The sequence below is a fragment of the Mytilus galloprovincialis genome, chromosome 11, assembly GCF_965363235.1.
Source record: "Mytilus galloprovincialis chromosome 11, xbMytGall1.hap1.1, whole genome shotgun sequence".
NCBI classification, from domain to species: Eukaryota; Metazoa; Mollusca; class Bivalvia; order Mytilida; family Mytilidae; genus Mytilus; species Mytilus galloprovincialis.
The window spans coordinates 6,182,478-6,198,891 of NC_134848.1; the positions used below are offsets into that span (position 1 = coordinate 6,182,478).

At 33.0% G+C, this 16,414-nt stretch overlaps 1 protein-coding gene across 1 annotated transcript in view; it reads right to left on the bottom strand.

Moving 5' to 3' along the window:
• LOC143051532 (uncharacterized) overlaps positions 1 to 8,281 on the bottom strand; it is a 125,553-nt gene extending 117,272 nt beyond the window's left edge. The window contains exons 1-4 of the mRNA XM_076224423.1: positions 8,191 to 8,281; positions 5,587 to 5,768; positions 4,560 to 4,583; positions 3,280 to 3,366 (exon numbers count right to left, since the gene is read on the bottom strand). Of these exons, the coding sequence (XP_076080538.1) occupies positions 3,280 to 3,366; positions 4,560 to 4,577 (105 nt within the window). The 5' untranslated portion in view covers positions 4,578 to 4,583; positions 5,587 to 5,768; positions 8,191 to 8,281. The remainder of the gene's footprint in view (positions 1 to 3,279; positions 3,367 to 4,559; positions 4,584 to 5,586; positions 5,769 to 8,190) is intronic.
• Between the last annotated feature and the right edge of the window lie 8,133 nt (positions 8,282 to 16,414).

The following is a 16,414-nucleotide window of genomic DNA, read 5'->3' on the forward strand; positions in this document are numbered from 1 at the left end:
GAATGTTGTATGATCAGGTGTCACATGTCATATTCAGTACAGGATAGGTAAATGCAGGTTGTATAATCAGGTGTCACATGTCATGTTCAGTACAGGAGTAGTAAATGAATGTTGTATGATCAGGTGTTACATGTCATGTTCAGTACAAGAGTGGTAAATGCAGGTTGTATAATCAGGTGTCACATGTCATGTTCAGTACAAAAGGGGTAAATGAATGTTGTATGATCAGGTGTCACATGTCATGTTTATTACTGGAGTGGTTAACTCAATGTTGTCTGATCAGGTGTCACATGTCATGTTCAGTACAAGAGTGGTGAAGCATGTTGTATGATCAGGTGTCACATGTCATGTTTAGTACTGGAGTGGTTAATGAATGTTGTATAATCAGGTGTCACATGTCATGTTCAGTACAAGAGTGGTAAATGCAGGTTGTATAATCAGGTGTCACATGTCATGTTCAGTACAGGAGTAGTAAATGAATGTTGTATGATCAGGTGTCACATGTCATGTTCAGTACAATAGTGGTAAATGCAGGTTGTATAATCAGGTGTCACATGTCATGTTCAGTACAGGAGTAGTAAATGAATGTTGTATGATCAGGTGTTACATGTCATGTTCAGTACAAGAGTGGTAAATGCAGGTTGTATAATCAGGTGTCACATGTCATGTTCAGTACAAAAGGGGTAAATGAATGTTGTATGATCAGGTGTCACATGTCATGTTTATTACTGGAGTGGTTAACTCAATGTTGTCTGATCAGGTGTCACATGTCATGTTCAGTACAAGAGTGGTTAAGCATGTTGTATGATCAGGTGTCACATGTCATGTTTAGTACTGGAGTGGTTAATGAATGTTGTATAATCAGGTGTCACATGTCATGTTCAGTACAAGAGTGGTAAATGCAGGTTGTATAATCAGGTGTCACATGTCATGTTCAGTACAGGAGTAGTAAATGAATGTTGTATGATCAGGTGTCACATGTCATGTTCATTACAGGAGTGGTAAATGCAGGTTGTATAATCAGGTGTCACATGTCATGTTCAGTACAGGAGTAGTAAATGAATGTTGTATGATCAGGTGTTACATGTCATGTTCAGTACAAGAGTGGTAAATGCAGGTTGTATAATCAGGTGTCACATGTCATGTTCAGTACAAAAGGGGTAAATGAATGTTGTATGATCAGGTGTCACATGTAATGTTTATTACTGGAGTGGTTAACTCAATGTTGTCTGATCAGGTGTCACATGTCATGTTCAGTACAAGAGTGGTAAAGCATGTTGTATGATCAGGTGTCACATGTCATGTTTAGTACTGGAGTGGTTAATGAATGTTGTATAATCAGGTGTCACATGTCATGTTCAGTACAGAAGAGGTAAATGTATGTGGTATGATCTGGTGTTACATGTCATGTTCAGTACAAGAGTGGTGAATGAAAGTCGTATGATCAGGTGTCACATGTCAGGTTCAGTACAAGAGTGGTAAATCAATGTTGTATGATCAGGTGTCACATGTCAGGTTTAGTACAAGAGTGGTAAATGAAAGTCGTATGATCAGGTGTCACATGTCAGGTTCAGTACAAGAGTGGTAAATCAATGTTGTATGATCAGGTGTCACATGTCAGGTTCAGTACAAGAGTGGTAAATGAATGTTGTCTGATCAGGCGTCACATGTCATGTTCAGTACAAGAGTGGTAATGCTTGTTGTATGATCAGGTGTCACATGTCATGTTTTAATAGTACTGGAGTGGTAAATGAATGTTGTATGATCAGGTGTCACATGTGCTGTTCAGTACAAGAGTGGTAAATGTATGTGGTATGATCAGGTGTCACATGTCAGGTTCAGTACAAGAGTGGTAAATCAATGTTGTATGATCAGGTGGCACATGTCAGGTTCAGTACAAGAGTGGTAAATCAATGTTGTATGATCAGGTGGCACATGTCAGGTTTAGTACTGGAGTGGTAAATCAATGTTGTCTGATCAGGCGTCACATGTCATGTTCAGTACAAGAGTGGTAATGCATGTTGTATGATCAGGTGTCACATGTCATGTTTTAATAGTACTGGAGTGGTAAATGAATGTTGTATGATCAGGTGTCACATGTGCTGTTCAGTACAAGAGTGGTTAATGAATGTTGTATGATCAGGTGTCACATGTTATGTTTAGTACTGGAGTGGTACTAGTAAATGAATGTTGTATGATCAGTTGTCACATGTCATGTTCAGTACAGAAGAGGTAAATGTATGTGGTATGATCTAGTATTACATGTCATGTTCAGTACAGGGGTGGTAAATGTATGTTGTATAATCAGGGGTCACATGTCATGTTCAGTATAGGAGTGGTAAATGTATGTTGTAAAATCAGGGGTCACATGTCATGTTCAGTACATGAGTGGTTAATATATATGTTTTAGAATCAGGTGTCATATGACATGTTTAGAACAGGAGTGGTCAATGAAAGTTGTATAATCAGGTGTCATGTCTCAAGTCATGGCCAAAGTTATGTTTTTTGTGTAGAATACTATATATGTTGTAATAAAGTAAATCACACTATTTCAGTTGTATACAGTAAGAAAGTATCAGACAGCAACCCGTTGACATACAAACTGGAGTGGTATTTATCAGTGTAATAAAGTAAATCACAATATTTCAGTTGTATACAGTAAGAAAGTATCAGACAGCAACCTGTTGACATACAAACTGGAGTGGTATTCATCAGTGTAATAAAGTAAATCACAATATTTCAGTTGTATACAGTAAGAAAGTATCAGACAGCAACCCGTTGACATACAAACTGGAGTGGTATTCATCAGTGTAATAAAGTAAATCACAATATTTCAGTTGTATACAGTAAGGAAGTATCAGACAGCAACCCTTTGACATACACACTGGAGTGGTATTCATCAGTGTAATAAAGTAAATCACAATATTTCAGTTGTATACAGTTATGAAGTATCAGACAGCAACCCTTAATCATACAAACTGGAGTGGTATTCATCAGTGTAATAAAGTAAATCACAATATTTCAGTTGTATACAGTTACGAAGTATCAGACAGCAACCCTTTGACATACAAACTGGAGTGGTATTCATCAGTGTAATAAAGTAAATCACAATATATCATAATACTATGTTTCTTAATATTTTGAAGACAAGAGTAATTGCAATAAATAGAATGTACACTGAATCACTGAACACTATCAAGGGCAGTGTTTAACTGATCCACATTATGTGTACTACATAATAAATATCTGTAAATGTGTTAAACATTTTACTTTACTTACAGTTCCTCTACATTCCAAGTTAGCTCTGTTCTTTACACATAATTCTACCTTTTTTATATTCCCCTCCCTTGCAGCTGTAAGAAGTTTCTGTAAGCAAAACAAAGCTTTTACATTTTCTTCTAGAGCATATAAATGTATTATAAATGTAATAATTGAATTTAACAAGCTACATGTTTACAGTTCCAACAGTTTATACCAAATACAGTGATTACCAAGAAGGAGTGAAATTGTTGTCTATAATTTCAGAGGTTTTTTTTTAGAAAAGTCTGTAGACAATTGTATTATGCATCAGTTTTGAGATCAGCCTAAGTTTTTGTTGAGGTTTGTGTTGCTCGGTCTTTAGTTTTCTATGTAATGTTTTTAATATAAAAAGAAGATGTGGTATGATTGCCAATGAGACAATTCTACAAAATAGACCAAATGACACAGAAAATAACAACCATAGGTCACCGTACGGCCTTCAACAATGATCAAAGCCCATATGGCATAGTCAGCTATAAAAGGCCCTGAAATGACTAATGTAGACTGTTGAATTTTGATTGTTTTTCATTTTTTTCCATGGCGTTGTCAGATTCTCTTTGACTTAAAAGAGTTGTGAATGTCCTACAATATCTTACGTTCCTTTTTTTTTTGTCTCCTGGAATTTTGTATATTGAAATTATGTTCACTGTAGTCATTTTGATTTCTCTTGTTCTCCCCTGAGAATACTGCACACCTGTATCTTTATGTACAGTTTATAGACAACATAGGTCACATGACATAGGTCACATGACACTGACTGACTCTGAGAATACTACACACCTGTATCTTTATGTACAGTTTATAGACAACATAGGTCACATGACATAGGTCACATGACACTGACTGACTCTGAGAATACTACACACCTGTATCTTTATGTACAGTTTATAGACAATATAAGTCACATGACCATTGATTTTTAAGAAGAAAATCTTACCTTATTCTAACTTGCCATTATATCTTGTAAAAGAAAAACACAATTTCATTGACAACGGCATGTGCACCCTTAGTTTCTAGCAATAATTTTTGGTATCACTCTACAGTGCTGAGAAAGGAAATTATCAGTTAATAAGATCAAAGGAAAACTTTGTAAAATAAAATGATTTTGTATTTTGAAATTCTGTTCACTGTAGTCAATTTAATTTCTCCTATTCTCCCTCTGACTGACTCTGAGAATACTACACTCCTGTATCTTTATGTACAGTTTATAGACAACATACTGGTCACATGACCATTGACTTTAAAGAAGAAAATCTTACCCGATCCCAACTTGCCATTATATCCTGTAAAAGAAAAACACAACATTTTATCATGTTTGTACACAAGAGTTGTAATTTGAAGAGAAATATTTTTAAGGGGCATTAACTACAAAAAACAAAAAAACATAAAATATAATCATGAAAATTAATGAAAGTTTGATCGGTTCTGTTTTGTTAAAGTTTGTTAAAGGGGGTTCTACATTCATGACATTTGACCATTACAGTGAAAAACACATTCAAAATTTTTCTGGTGTATTTTTACAAGCAGACTCCAAATACATGTATGTGATAATTAAATAAATGGGGAATGTGTCCATGGGACACAGATGATGCCCCCGCTTGCATATCATATAACGTTATAAAGGGGCATAACTGTAGAACAGTAATATTGACACCCCTAAAATTCAAACCTGATCTGTATTTTGTGGTAATAAGCATGGTGTATAAGTTTCATAACATTTGGTTGAAGCTAACTTGTTAGAGAACGGAAACGAAAAATTCAGCATTTTTTTCCATTTGTTAACATGGTAAAGGGGCACAACTCTATAATGGTTAAAGCAACACCACCAAAATTCAAACTTGATCTGTGTTCTGTGGTAATAAGCATTGTGTATCAGTTTCATAACATTTGGTTGAGGCAAACTAAAGTAACAGAACGGAAATGAAAATTAAGCAATTTGTCCATTTGTAAAGGGGCATAACTCTAGAACAGTTAAAGTGACGCCACCAAAATTCAAACTTGATTTGTGTTTTGTGGTAATAAGCATTGTGTATAAGTTTCATACATTTAGTTGAGGCAAACTAAAGTAAGAGAACGGAAACCAACTTTGGGACGTACGGACGTATGTACGTACAGACAGACAAGGGTAAAACTTAATGCCCCCTCCGTTACGGCCGGGGCATAAAAAAATTCTGTGGAGTAGTTAATTGTGTACACTTTGCCTTTACGTTGTTTTGAAAGAAACTTGTTTAAGTAAAGCCTCTGTTTAATTATCAATATGATTAAATGATGAAACATGTTAAATACCCAATGTGAAATCTGTTGGTCAGTTCTGCAATTGTCAATAAGGGATTACACGGGGGCCTTCGTCAAACTCTTACTGCAACTTCAGCATTTTATTGTACAGTCTGTCCTCATGGCCTTAATGCCACTTTATATTACATACATTTTTACCCCATCTGCCACCAGTCAATTAGCCTGATAAGAATCTGCAAATAAAGATTTATTTATATAAAAATGTTAAACATGTAAATTATCATTGATATGGTCATAATTAATGAATGCCTATTATTTATTTTGAATTTATTTAGCGGATAATCGATTATGTAAAATGTGAAGTCAAAAAATAATTTTATGGTTCAATAAATTCAAAATAAATTATTGCCATTCATTATCAATAAATTTCTATCAAAAATATGGAAAGAACTTTTTATACTATTTATATTAACAATAACAACGTCTACACATGTTGGCGTATGAATACACAAGGTTAGAGTGGGCGTGTCGCCATAAAAATTGACAACATTGAAAATAAAACTAATACTTTTAACCAATCAGAAGACAGTATAATACACCAAATTTACAAAACTTTGAATTTTTGAAATACTAAGGCTTTTCTACCTCAGGAATAGATTACCTTAGCAGTATTTGGCAAACTTTTAGGAACTTTTGGTCCTCAATGGTCTTCAACTGAGTACTTTATTTGGCCTTTTTAAACTTTTTTTTATTCGAGTGTCACTGATGCATGTTGAGGTATAATGCAGTTTTTATCATAAAAATTTTTTAAAGAGATATTCGAGCATCTTTTTTCATATACCATCTTAAGCTTTGATGAGTACTCATTAGCAGTCTTCACGTTTAACCACAAGTCCTACGGCATTGGCTGGTAATTAAAATTGCTTTCAGACTTGTAAAATTCTTCTCTACAAGCCAACAAAATCCAACTAAATTTTTTTTTAAATTGAGCTTCGGGCTTGTGGACTCTAAAGTTAATCGTAAATGCTGCATTAGTGACATGTAATTGCTTCTGACTTCCTCTGCTGTGTTTTGAAAAATGTGGATTAAACCTCAATTGAGGTATAATCAACCAATCGACAGATATATTCACAATTGGTTTCCTTAAGTCTGCATCAGTTCTAACTTTAAAATTTGTAAGTCCAGATGGACAGGAAGAGACTACAGAGCAAAAATAAGATTTAATAGATGAAAACTCAGAATTTATCAGTAGAAAAAGGAGGGTTACATTAGTTTTTAGGTTTCTCTAAAAAAAAAAACTAACAAATTGCAGCACGAAGTGTCAGAATCAATTACATGTCATCACTAATTAGTGGTCACTATCATGATGGTAGATTATACCTGAATTGAGTTATAATCCACCAATTAATGGTAATTCCTGACCTGTTTATATTGTATGCACAATTTTGATTCTAAATGCATTTATAAAAGTCTAAATGAAAGGTTCACGACAAGCTTTTTATAAAAAAAACTAGTGAAACTGCGAGCTACTGCTCACTGATGATACCCCCACCGCAAGTGGATAATATTTAAATAGTGTAAAAATATGCAAGTGTTCGGTAAACAGGAAGTTGTCGAGTGATGAATCTGAAAATGCATCACACGGTATAGCTGACTTAGATAAACCCTGAAACCAAATTTCAGAAATCCTTGTATTGTAGTTCCTGAGAAAAATACGACGAAAAATATTCATGGGACGGACGGACTGACTGACGAAAGGACAGACAGAGGTAAAACAGTATACCCCCCTTTTTTAAAGCGGGGGTATAAAAATCATACAAGTGTTCGGTAAACAGGAAGTTGTCAAGTGATCAATCTGAAAACACATCACACGGTATAGCTGACTTAGATAAACCCTGAAACCAAATTTCAGAAATCCTTGTATAATTGTAGTTCCTGAGAAAAATGCGACGAAAAATATTCATGGGACGGACGGACTGACTGACGGACTGACGAAAGGACAGACAGAGGTAAAACAGTATACCCCCCCTTTTTTAAAGCGGGGGTATAAAAATCATACAAGTGTTTGGTAAACAGGAAGTTGTCAAGTGATCAATCTGAAAACGCATCACACGGTATAGCTGACTTAGATAAACCCTGAAACCAAATTTCAGAAATCCTTGTATTAATTGTAGTTCCTGAGAAAAATGCGACGAAAAATATTCATGGGACGGACGGACTGACTGACGGACTGACGAAAAGACAGACAGAGGTAAAACAGTATACTCCCCCTTTTTTAAAGCGGGGGGGGGGGGGGGGGGGTATAATAATTGTCACAAAAAAAGTGACAAACATCAGCGCCGCCTGGTGGCTAAAATATCTTCAACAGTTCAAATTCAGCGCACCAAGTTTTACTGTCTTTTAACTTTCAAATTTGGTTTCATAAATTCTTTAACCTTGAAGAAAATAAAAATACTCATTTAAATGTTCAATTGAAAATTTCTTCTCAGTCATTATTTAGAAAGTTTCGTCCAAAGAAGAAGAGAAATGGAAACCCGGAAATGTCTCCATTGACCTGTTACTGTGTTCAAAATGTTTTTAAAATGAGATAAAATGAGTAGGGCCTATGTCATTTCTTCACGTGAGTCAGATATAACAGAAATATTCAAAACTTACCCTTTAAAGTCATTGAAATGACATCTTCTTGGTTAAAAATAAAAAATAATTGTCTGTAGTTTGAGAACAGGAAGTTTTGTCAAAACGAGACACTGAGTGACGGATTGGAACAAGTCGGACCAGGAAAACTCGGACCAGGTTTAAAGAATTGAACGATCTGACCAGTTTGAAACACTGATTGGGCTCATTTAAGGTCGATTCTCAACAATTTCAAAGACTCGGAACAATGTGAAACACTGATTGGGTCCATTTAAGAACGCTTTTCAGGTTCTTCTAAGTGGTTGATTCTAAGGGGAAAAGGGGGGTAGGGACGATAGACAGCAGTCTCCCGTTTAATCACAAAATAAATAGTAAATATTTTTCACGGTGTATTTAGATTTTTAGTACAAAAACGTCCAAACAAATTAATTTTATTTAATTGTCTTAAAAACTGGTCCGGACCGATTTGTCTTTTAAAACATGATTTTGACAAAATTTCGTTGTTTTAATCATGCCGATGTACATTAAAAAAATTAAGTCAAATGGAGCCATTGATTCACATAAACAGGCGCGTACCCGTGGGCGTACACTTGAATTTTGATAAAAAAAAAAAATATATTTTATCTAAATAAAATAGAAATTACTTATAAATAGCCCTGTAAATCTTTTTTCAATTGCGAATAAAAGTGACGAATTTTACTTTTCGAACAAAAGATATCATATTATATTGATTTGTTAATACACCTTATCGCTATTTTATCCGCCATTACTGGATATCACACAGGTTCCCGTAAAATTTTGATGTCACAAAACAAAACATTGATGCCAAAATGGAAAAGTGATTGTTGAATGCGTCAAAAGTTCAAGCGGCCGGGTCGGCCGGGGTTAGCGATAATGTGTATTATCTCTCCAAGTCTGAATCTACTAGTTGTGAATCTTCAGAGAATTCTACCAACTTTCCTTTTATTTAAATGAATTCATTATATTCTGTGATTCGATATGTGGTTTGCATTTTTGTCGAGCCTGTAACATTTCTATATGCATGATATGTTGCAAAAGCAAGACATATGCGATTCGAAATTTCGTCGGTGGTGTATCTCTTGACACCCCCCCCCCCCCCCCCCCCTCTTTATGATAAGTGTGCGGTTAAAAGGTGTTTATTTTAAATATCAATACCTTAAGCAAACCTTTGTATGGAAGTTGGACAGAAGCTATACATGACATACCTTAACCCTCTTGCTGCCGACCGTTTTTCAAGGTTGCATTTCATATGCCGGAAAATACGACAGCTCAACGTCTGTGACGTAACATGCCAAACAACGACGTCATTCGATATATGACGTCACGACATAATGACCACTACATTTGGAACCCATTCAAGAAAAACATAACCCTGTTTAATCTTCGGTATTTTAATTGAAAGAGATACAGCATTGATGAGAAGCTTGCATAAATTTATCCATGGACATATGTGTCCCTCCGGCACTGCCGGTTTGGACACATGTGTCCCCGAACTCCGAAACAGCGGTTACGTCCTCTTTACTACGCTACGTTGACTTTAACCACTGCCACCAACTCCTAACGCTAGCGTAGGTTTTTTTCAACATTCTTGAAAAAAAATTAAATATGTCCAAATTGTTTTTATTTGTATGGAATTTTATACTATATTAATAATTGAATACAGATTTTAAAGACTACAATATAAGCTAGCAGTAATTTTTAGAAAATGATATTTTAAACTGGAGATATATTTTGGTGTATGTATACTTATTTGACCCTTGTCAAATCCAACATGGATGTTACAGAGACGATACGGAACGTACAATGTCAGCTGTATCCACAGTTGACACTGAAAAAAGAACAAATTTCCTCCATAAAAAACATTCTCCAGGGAAATAATATTATAGTCAATCTGCCTGTTGGGTTTGGAAAGAGTATAATATTCCATTTGTTGCCCAGTGAGTATATTAATTCCATCAACTATTTATATTGAACTAATCAAACAAATTATGAAACATCGTGGAAATATATATTTTTGTACACTATAACTTTTATTATAATTCGATCTTGACGGCTCTTTTAAATATTTCTCCAGTCCTAAATCGGGTTCGGAACACCACCTAACAAAAAGAATCGCTCAGGCCTGAAATCAGTCACTGTCCCTCGGCTCAGACAAGGACCAAGTCTGCAAGTGATCATTTATAATATATTAAAAAGAAAAACATAACTTAAATGTGGAAACATTCAATGTAGATGAGTTCAAATAATTGTGATGTCACACGGGCAAGGCTATTTTATCTTCAAAAATACAGATGTGTGCCCTTTTGTAACAAAAATGGGTTTTTACAACAAAATTGAAATGTACCCCTAAATATAAGAAGTATATATATGAAGGGTTGTTCCCAACCTGTTAATTTGTGGTTTAGTTATATAATGGTAGCACTCCACTATTCACCGTAAGAAAATAAAATTAAAATTGAACCACAAAATGTTTTATCATTCTCTATTCCTGACTTTCTAATACATTAACCTTAGCTGTTTGTGTTATACATGGGTATCCGGTCGTTCCGGCCCCAAACCGATCCGTCCTCAAGTCAATCCGGCCCAAAGTCGATCCGGCCCACGTCGATCCGGCCCGATAATAAAATATGAATAAACTATATTCACTATATGGAGGAATTCGTGACAAATTTGAACAGTATATATAAACGAAATCATTAGTCTATAATTGGTTTGTTTATTCAACAATTGTCTGATGATTGTGAACTAAGGTAATGCCACTTGTAATCACTAAATTCAATCAAATCCTGGCCGGGGTTGTATATAATAAATCATAAACATTTATGAATTACAATTAATATATATCTTTATTTTCATTCCTTATCCTTATAAACTTTTTTTTGAGGGGCCGTATCGACTTTAAATATGGCCCGGATCGATGTGGGGCCGGATCGACCCGAAAGCTTATACATGTGCATATACATGTAATGAGTATCTTCCAAAGATTTTCAAAAGTTAAAATGGTGAAAAATAATTCCTCTATGTGTATTCATGGCAACATTCTGCATTTATTTACCATGGAATATTGCAAAAAGGGGGTGAAAATGTCACATATCCCCCATAAAATTTCAATTTTGAACTGAACTAGAATTACAATGCCTTTGAGCGTTTCCTTTTCAGAAACTCTTGACAGTAATCTACCTTATGACATGATCAAATAAAAAATGGGTCTATTTCGCCTCATTATTTTTCTTAATATACATGTACATGTATAATCACAAAGTTTGTTCCCCCCAAAAAATTGAAAAAGAACGTTACAATATATGCTGGACCAATGTTTGGTATGGATATGCAAATACCGACTGACATACAGGAAACAGCCTCTATTACATACATTACATAATCTTCATGTTCATATAAATTAATCCTCAGCTATATATCCAAACAAGAATTTTATTGCATCTTGCTCTCTTATTTCAAAAATCCACAGGCGCCAAAATGGGAAAATACATGTACACACCTAACTGTAAGAGTGCTTCCTGTAACACGATTTGATAGATATACTGAATAATTGTTTCCATATTTTTGTTTGTATCCAAGTATAACCACATTGGATGCCATACGTGGAGCAGGATTTGCTTACCTTTCCTGGGCACCTTAGATCACCACCAGTTTTTGTTAGGCTGGTGTTCTGTGTAGGTTCTATCTTGTGTTTTTGATATACATGTAACTGTTGTTTGTCAATTTTGCATTTCATGTTTTTAGCCATTGTATTTTCAGTTCATTTTTGAATTGTTGGAATTTTAATATCTCTTTGGTATTTTAGCGATTCAGCCAACCTCTCTTACACAAGACCAAGCAATTTTGGGGACATCTTGAAACTAAGCAAATTTTATTTTGAATCATCAATATGATAAATCAAAAATATGGACAACTATTGTGACTACAGCTCACATATTTGATAGGGGCTCTGGGCTACTAAAATGTATGCTTCTGAATAATAATAATAATAATAATAATAATGATTAAGCTCTATAGATTTTTTCCAATGGGGTTAGTTCATGCAAACGGCCAACAGATTCTACATACAAAAAATATTACTTGCAGTTGTATATCTCTGAATGTTTATATTTTTTAAAGAAATATTTGAAGACCTTGGAAGAGTGCAGAATAAGGTATTGGTGGTGTCTCCTCTAAATGCCATTATGGAAGATCAATGTAAAAAATTGAACAAGATTAATGTTAAGGTTGTTCAGCTTAGCCAGAAGTGCCAGATCATTGAGAACAACAAAGACAGCTGTGAAAATGGTATGTATTCATGGTATTATCAATATGTACATGATGAATATATAGCAACCAAACAATATACAAAATGTAGCATAAAACAATAACATCAAGAAGGCAACATATACTTTTTTGCATTTGTTTCTAAACAATACCTGATTCTGAATAAGAAGGAATTATTTTATAATGTTTTCATTATTAGCAATTCTGAATGTAAATGTTAAAATAACTTTAATAATTTGAGTTTATTTTCTGTAATAAGTTCAGTATGGGAAAGACCTCTTTAATATAATTGAGGTTTATCTTTTTCTGCCGAAATGAAACATTAACTTGATTAATGACAAATCAACTGTCTGAGAAACTAAGAAAATTTTCACATTTATTACTGTATTATTTAAGAAATATTAAATACTCAAAAGTGAAAAAGATTCTCCTCATATTGGTGCCTTTATCTTCATTTTTAAATGGATATTGGCATTGATGTACATTGAAGGGTTGCGTGATGCATGGGATCGAATCCCTTTGAGGTCAAGCCCTTACTTCTCAAACTGAACAAATTACTTATCTATGTATATAATATAGTCATACAGGAATCACTTAGTGCCAGTATCATTCTAACACACCCTGAGGGACTGTTAGTTGCAGAAAATGGTGTTAAATTGTTACGAGCATTGGAGGGAAAAGTTGGCGCAATTGTCATTGATGAATGTCACAAAATTGATGACTGGTAATTCAGAAGTTTCCATTGTTGAACATTAGATTTTTTTAAAGGCTTTTGTATTTTGTATAATTTCTGAAATTGTTATTGAAAGTTAAAATGTTATTTGTTAGTTATTTTGTAGTTTTATGCACACTATTGCAGTACAGATTACCAGTAGCCATAAAATCACTTTTATCAGAACTCTGATAATTTAACAAAATTAATTTAATTCAATTTCAAGTGGAATACATTATTCTTTTCGATTTATTACTGATTTATAGCCTGGTTGGCATGTTTACACAGAAGAAATTTTAAGGTAACATTATGGACTAAGGGAAATAACTCAATTTGAAATGTCAATTTTTTTTTTTTTTTTTATAATAACAAAAAGTTGTTAACTTGAGCCTTTCATAACTTCTCTTTGAACAAGGAAAACAATTTTATTAGTTTTTGGAACGTACTTTGGTTTCTTAAGTGTTTCAGTTGTTGTAATTTCAAAGTTTTGAAAGTTAACTTAACTTGGTTTGTTATAGAAATTTCCAATGTTGTTAACAAGAGGTTTTCCAACCACCCTATTTTAATCATATGTATTTGCACAAGGTTTTTTTTAAACAGATATATAACTTGTTACAGTATCTATAGGTACAATACATTAAATCATTAATTTACGTTGAGTACACAATAATTGTTTATTCACTATTTTATACATGTACAAATACTATTAATTCATATTTGAACAAACATCAAAATAAATAGAGTCACAGATAGAAAACCAATATATTCATACATGCACCACATACAAATAATTACAATCACAGATTTTTTTTCTTTCTAATTCATATAATCACTATATCACATTCCATTTCATATGATTGAAGGCAATATTTATTTACATAGTTTCTTAGATAAAGTTAATATACCCTGTTTTAAACATGTAAAACAGATTGTAAAATTCTTTATATTATACCTATTATTACATTTAACATCACAGTCAAGCAATAAATCAACACATTAATGAACATCAATGTAGCAGCATATTCAGTCAAAATGGTATCTCATTAAATTAAATATTATCACTTTAAATCAATAAAGCACCACATTCAACAACAAAAAAACAACACATTCAGTTATAATAAAATAACACTCAATCTATATAGCATCACAATCAATTTAAAAAGCATTATATTCTAATAAAACAGCAGCCCATTCAATCAAAATAGTATCGTTATTAAAAAAAAGTATTACATTCAATTTAACAACATTGCATTCAATCAAAATACATGTAGCATTAAAATCAATATAACAGCATTGCCTGCAATCAAAATAGCATTACATTCAATCAGAATATATTACATTCAATATAATAGCATTACATTCAATCAAATTAACATTACATTGATTCAAGTAGCATCACATTCATACAATCAAAATAGCATATTCATTCAAAATAGAATGGCACTATCAAAATAACATCATACTCAATTAACGCTGAATAACATTGAATCAAAAAAGCATAACACTTAAGTTAGTTAAGAGCATCACATTCAATTAAAATTTATTGACAGCAACCCAACAATTACTTGTCAGATTCATATAAAATTCATGGGCTGAACAATAAATCTCAATACCATCACATTCATTAAATAGTATTGCATTCAAGCTTAATATCATCACATTCAGTAGAATAGTATTACATTCAATTTAAATCACATTCAGTAGAATAGTATTGCATTCGATTAAAATATCACATTCAGTAGAATAGTATTGCATTCAAGCTTAATATCTTCACATTCAGTAGAATAATATTGCATTCAATTAAAATATCACATTCAGTAGAATAGTATTGCATTCAAGCTTAATATCTTCACATTTAGTAAAATAGTATTACATTCAAGCTAAACATGCTAAATATCATCACATTCATTAGAATAGTATCGCATTCAATTTAAATCACATTCAGTAGAATAGTATTGCATTCAATTCAAATCACATTCAGAAAAATAGTATTCAATTAATTCTAAATACAATCACATTCATTTGACATTTAGATACAAATGTAGTATTAAATTTAATCTAAATAGCATCACATTAAGTTAAAAAGAAGTATCAACAAATCTTAATATCATCACATTCATTAAAATAGAATTACATTCAATCTAAGTACCATTACATTCAGTAAAATTTATATAGCATCACATTCAGTTAAATGGAATCATCAGTACAAAACAGTACCTGTCATCAGCAGTATAAATGCTTTTGATTATAAAATATATACCGGTAATGTAACATAATTTGTGTAACACACACACACAGGATTGATTTTAAAGTTAGACTGTTCACAGTATTTTCTAAATATACTTATATTACAAACAACATAAAAAAACATAAGTTATTTAGTTTTAGTCTTATTATTCACTTTACCCATTATATAAAACATGTTTTTATTTTTCAGGGGAAGAGAATTCAGAAAAAGTTTTTCAGAATTAGTAGTTCTGAAATCTTTTTTCAACAATGTCCCTATAGCATGTTTAAGTGGAACACTAACAGGAAAACATATAAATGCTTTATCCAAGCAGTTGCTTATAAGCAATTTTAAAGTCATTTCTGTAAGTCCTGAAAAAACTAATTTAAAACTCATGGTATGTGAAAAGGTTAAAGGCACCTCTTATGAAAAAATAGAAAACATTTATAAGAGTCAAATTGACCAGTTACTTGTTGAGAGAAATAATTTTCCTGTAACTTTAATGTTTATGCCAATGGAATACATTGCACATGCTATGAGCTATGCTTATTATGCATTCGGTGGAGTAAGCAAAATTACAGTAAATAATGCTGTTTTTGGTTGCCTATACTCAAATCAAGATACTGAAGTTTTGAATTGTATTATCACAGATCTCCAGAGTGTTCAACCTCGTTTTAGGCTTGTTTTTACAACAACAGTAGTTGGTATGGGTTTTGACCCTCCCTCAGTGACCCAGGTTATCCATTGCAAACCACCAAGAAGTTTAACAAATTACCTTCAGGAAATTGGTAGAGCTGGAAGGAGAGGTCAAATGTCAACTGCAACTTTATACTATACAAATATGGACTTAGCAAAAAACCTACCAGGAATTCAAGACGACATTTTATGCTATTGTAGGCATAAGGCCTGTTATCGAGAATGTCTCTTGAAAATATTTGGATACAAAAAATCAAGTAATAGTCCTGAAGGTTGTTTGTGTTGTAGTTTTTGTTCATTACAATGTAGGTGTGAAAACTGTC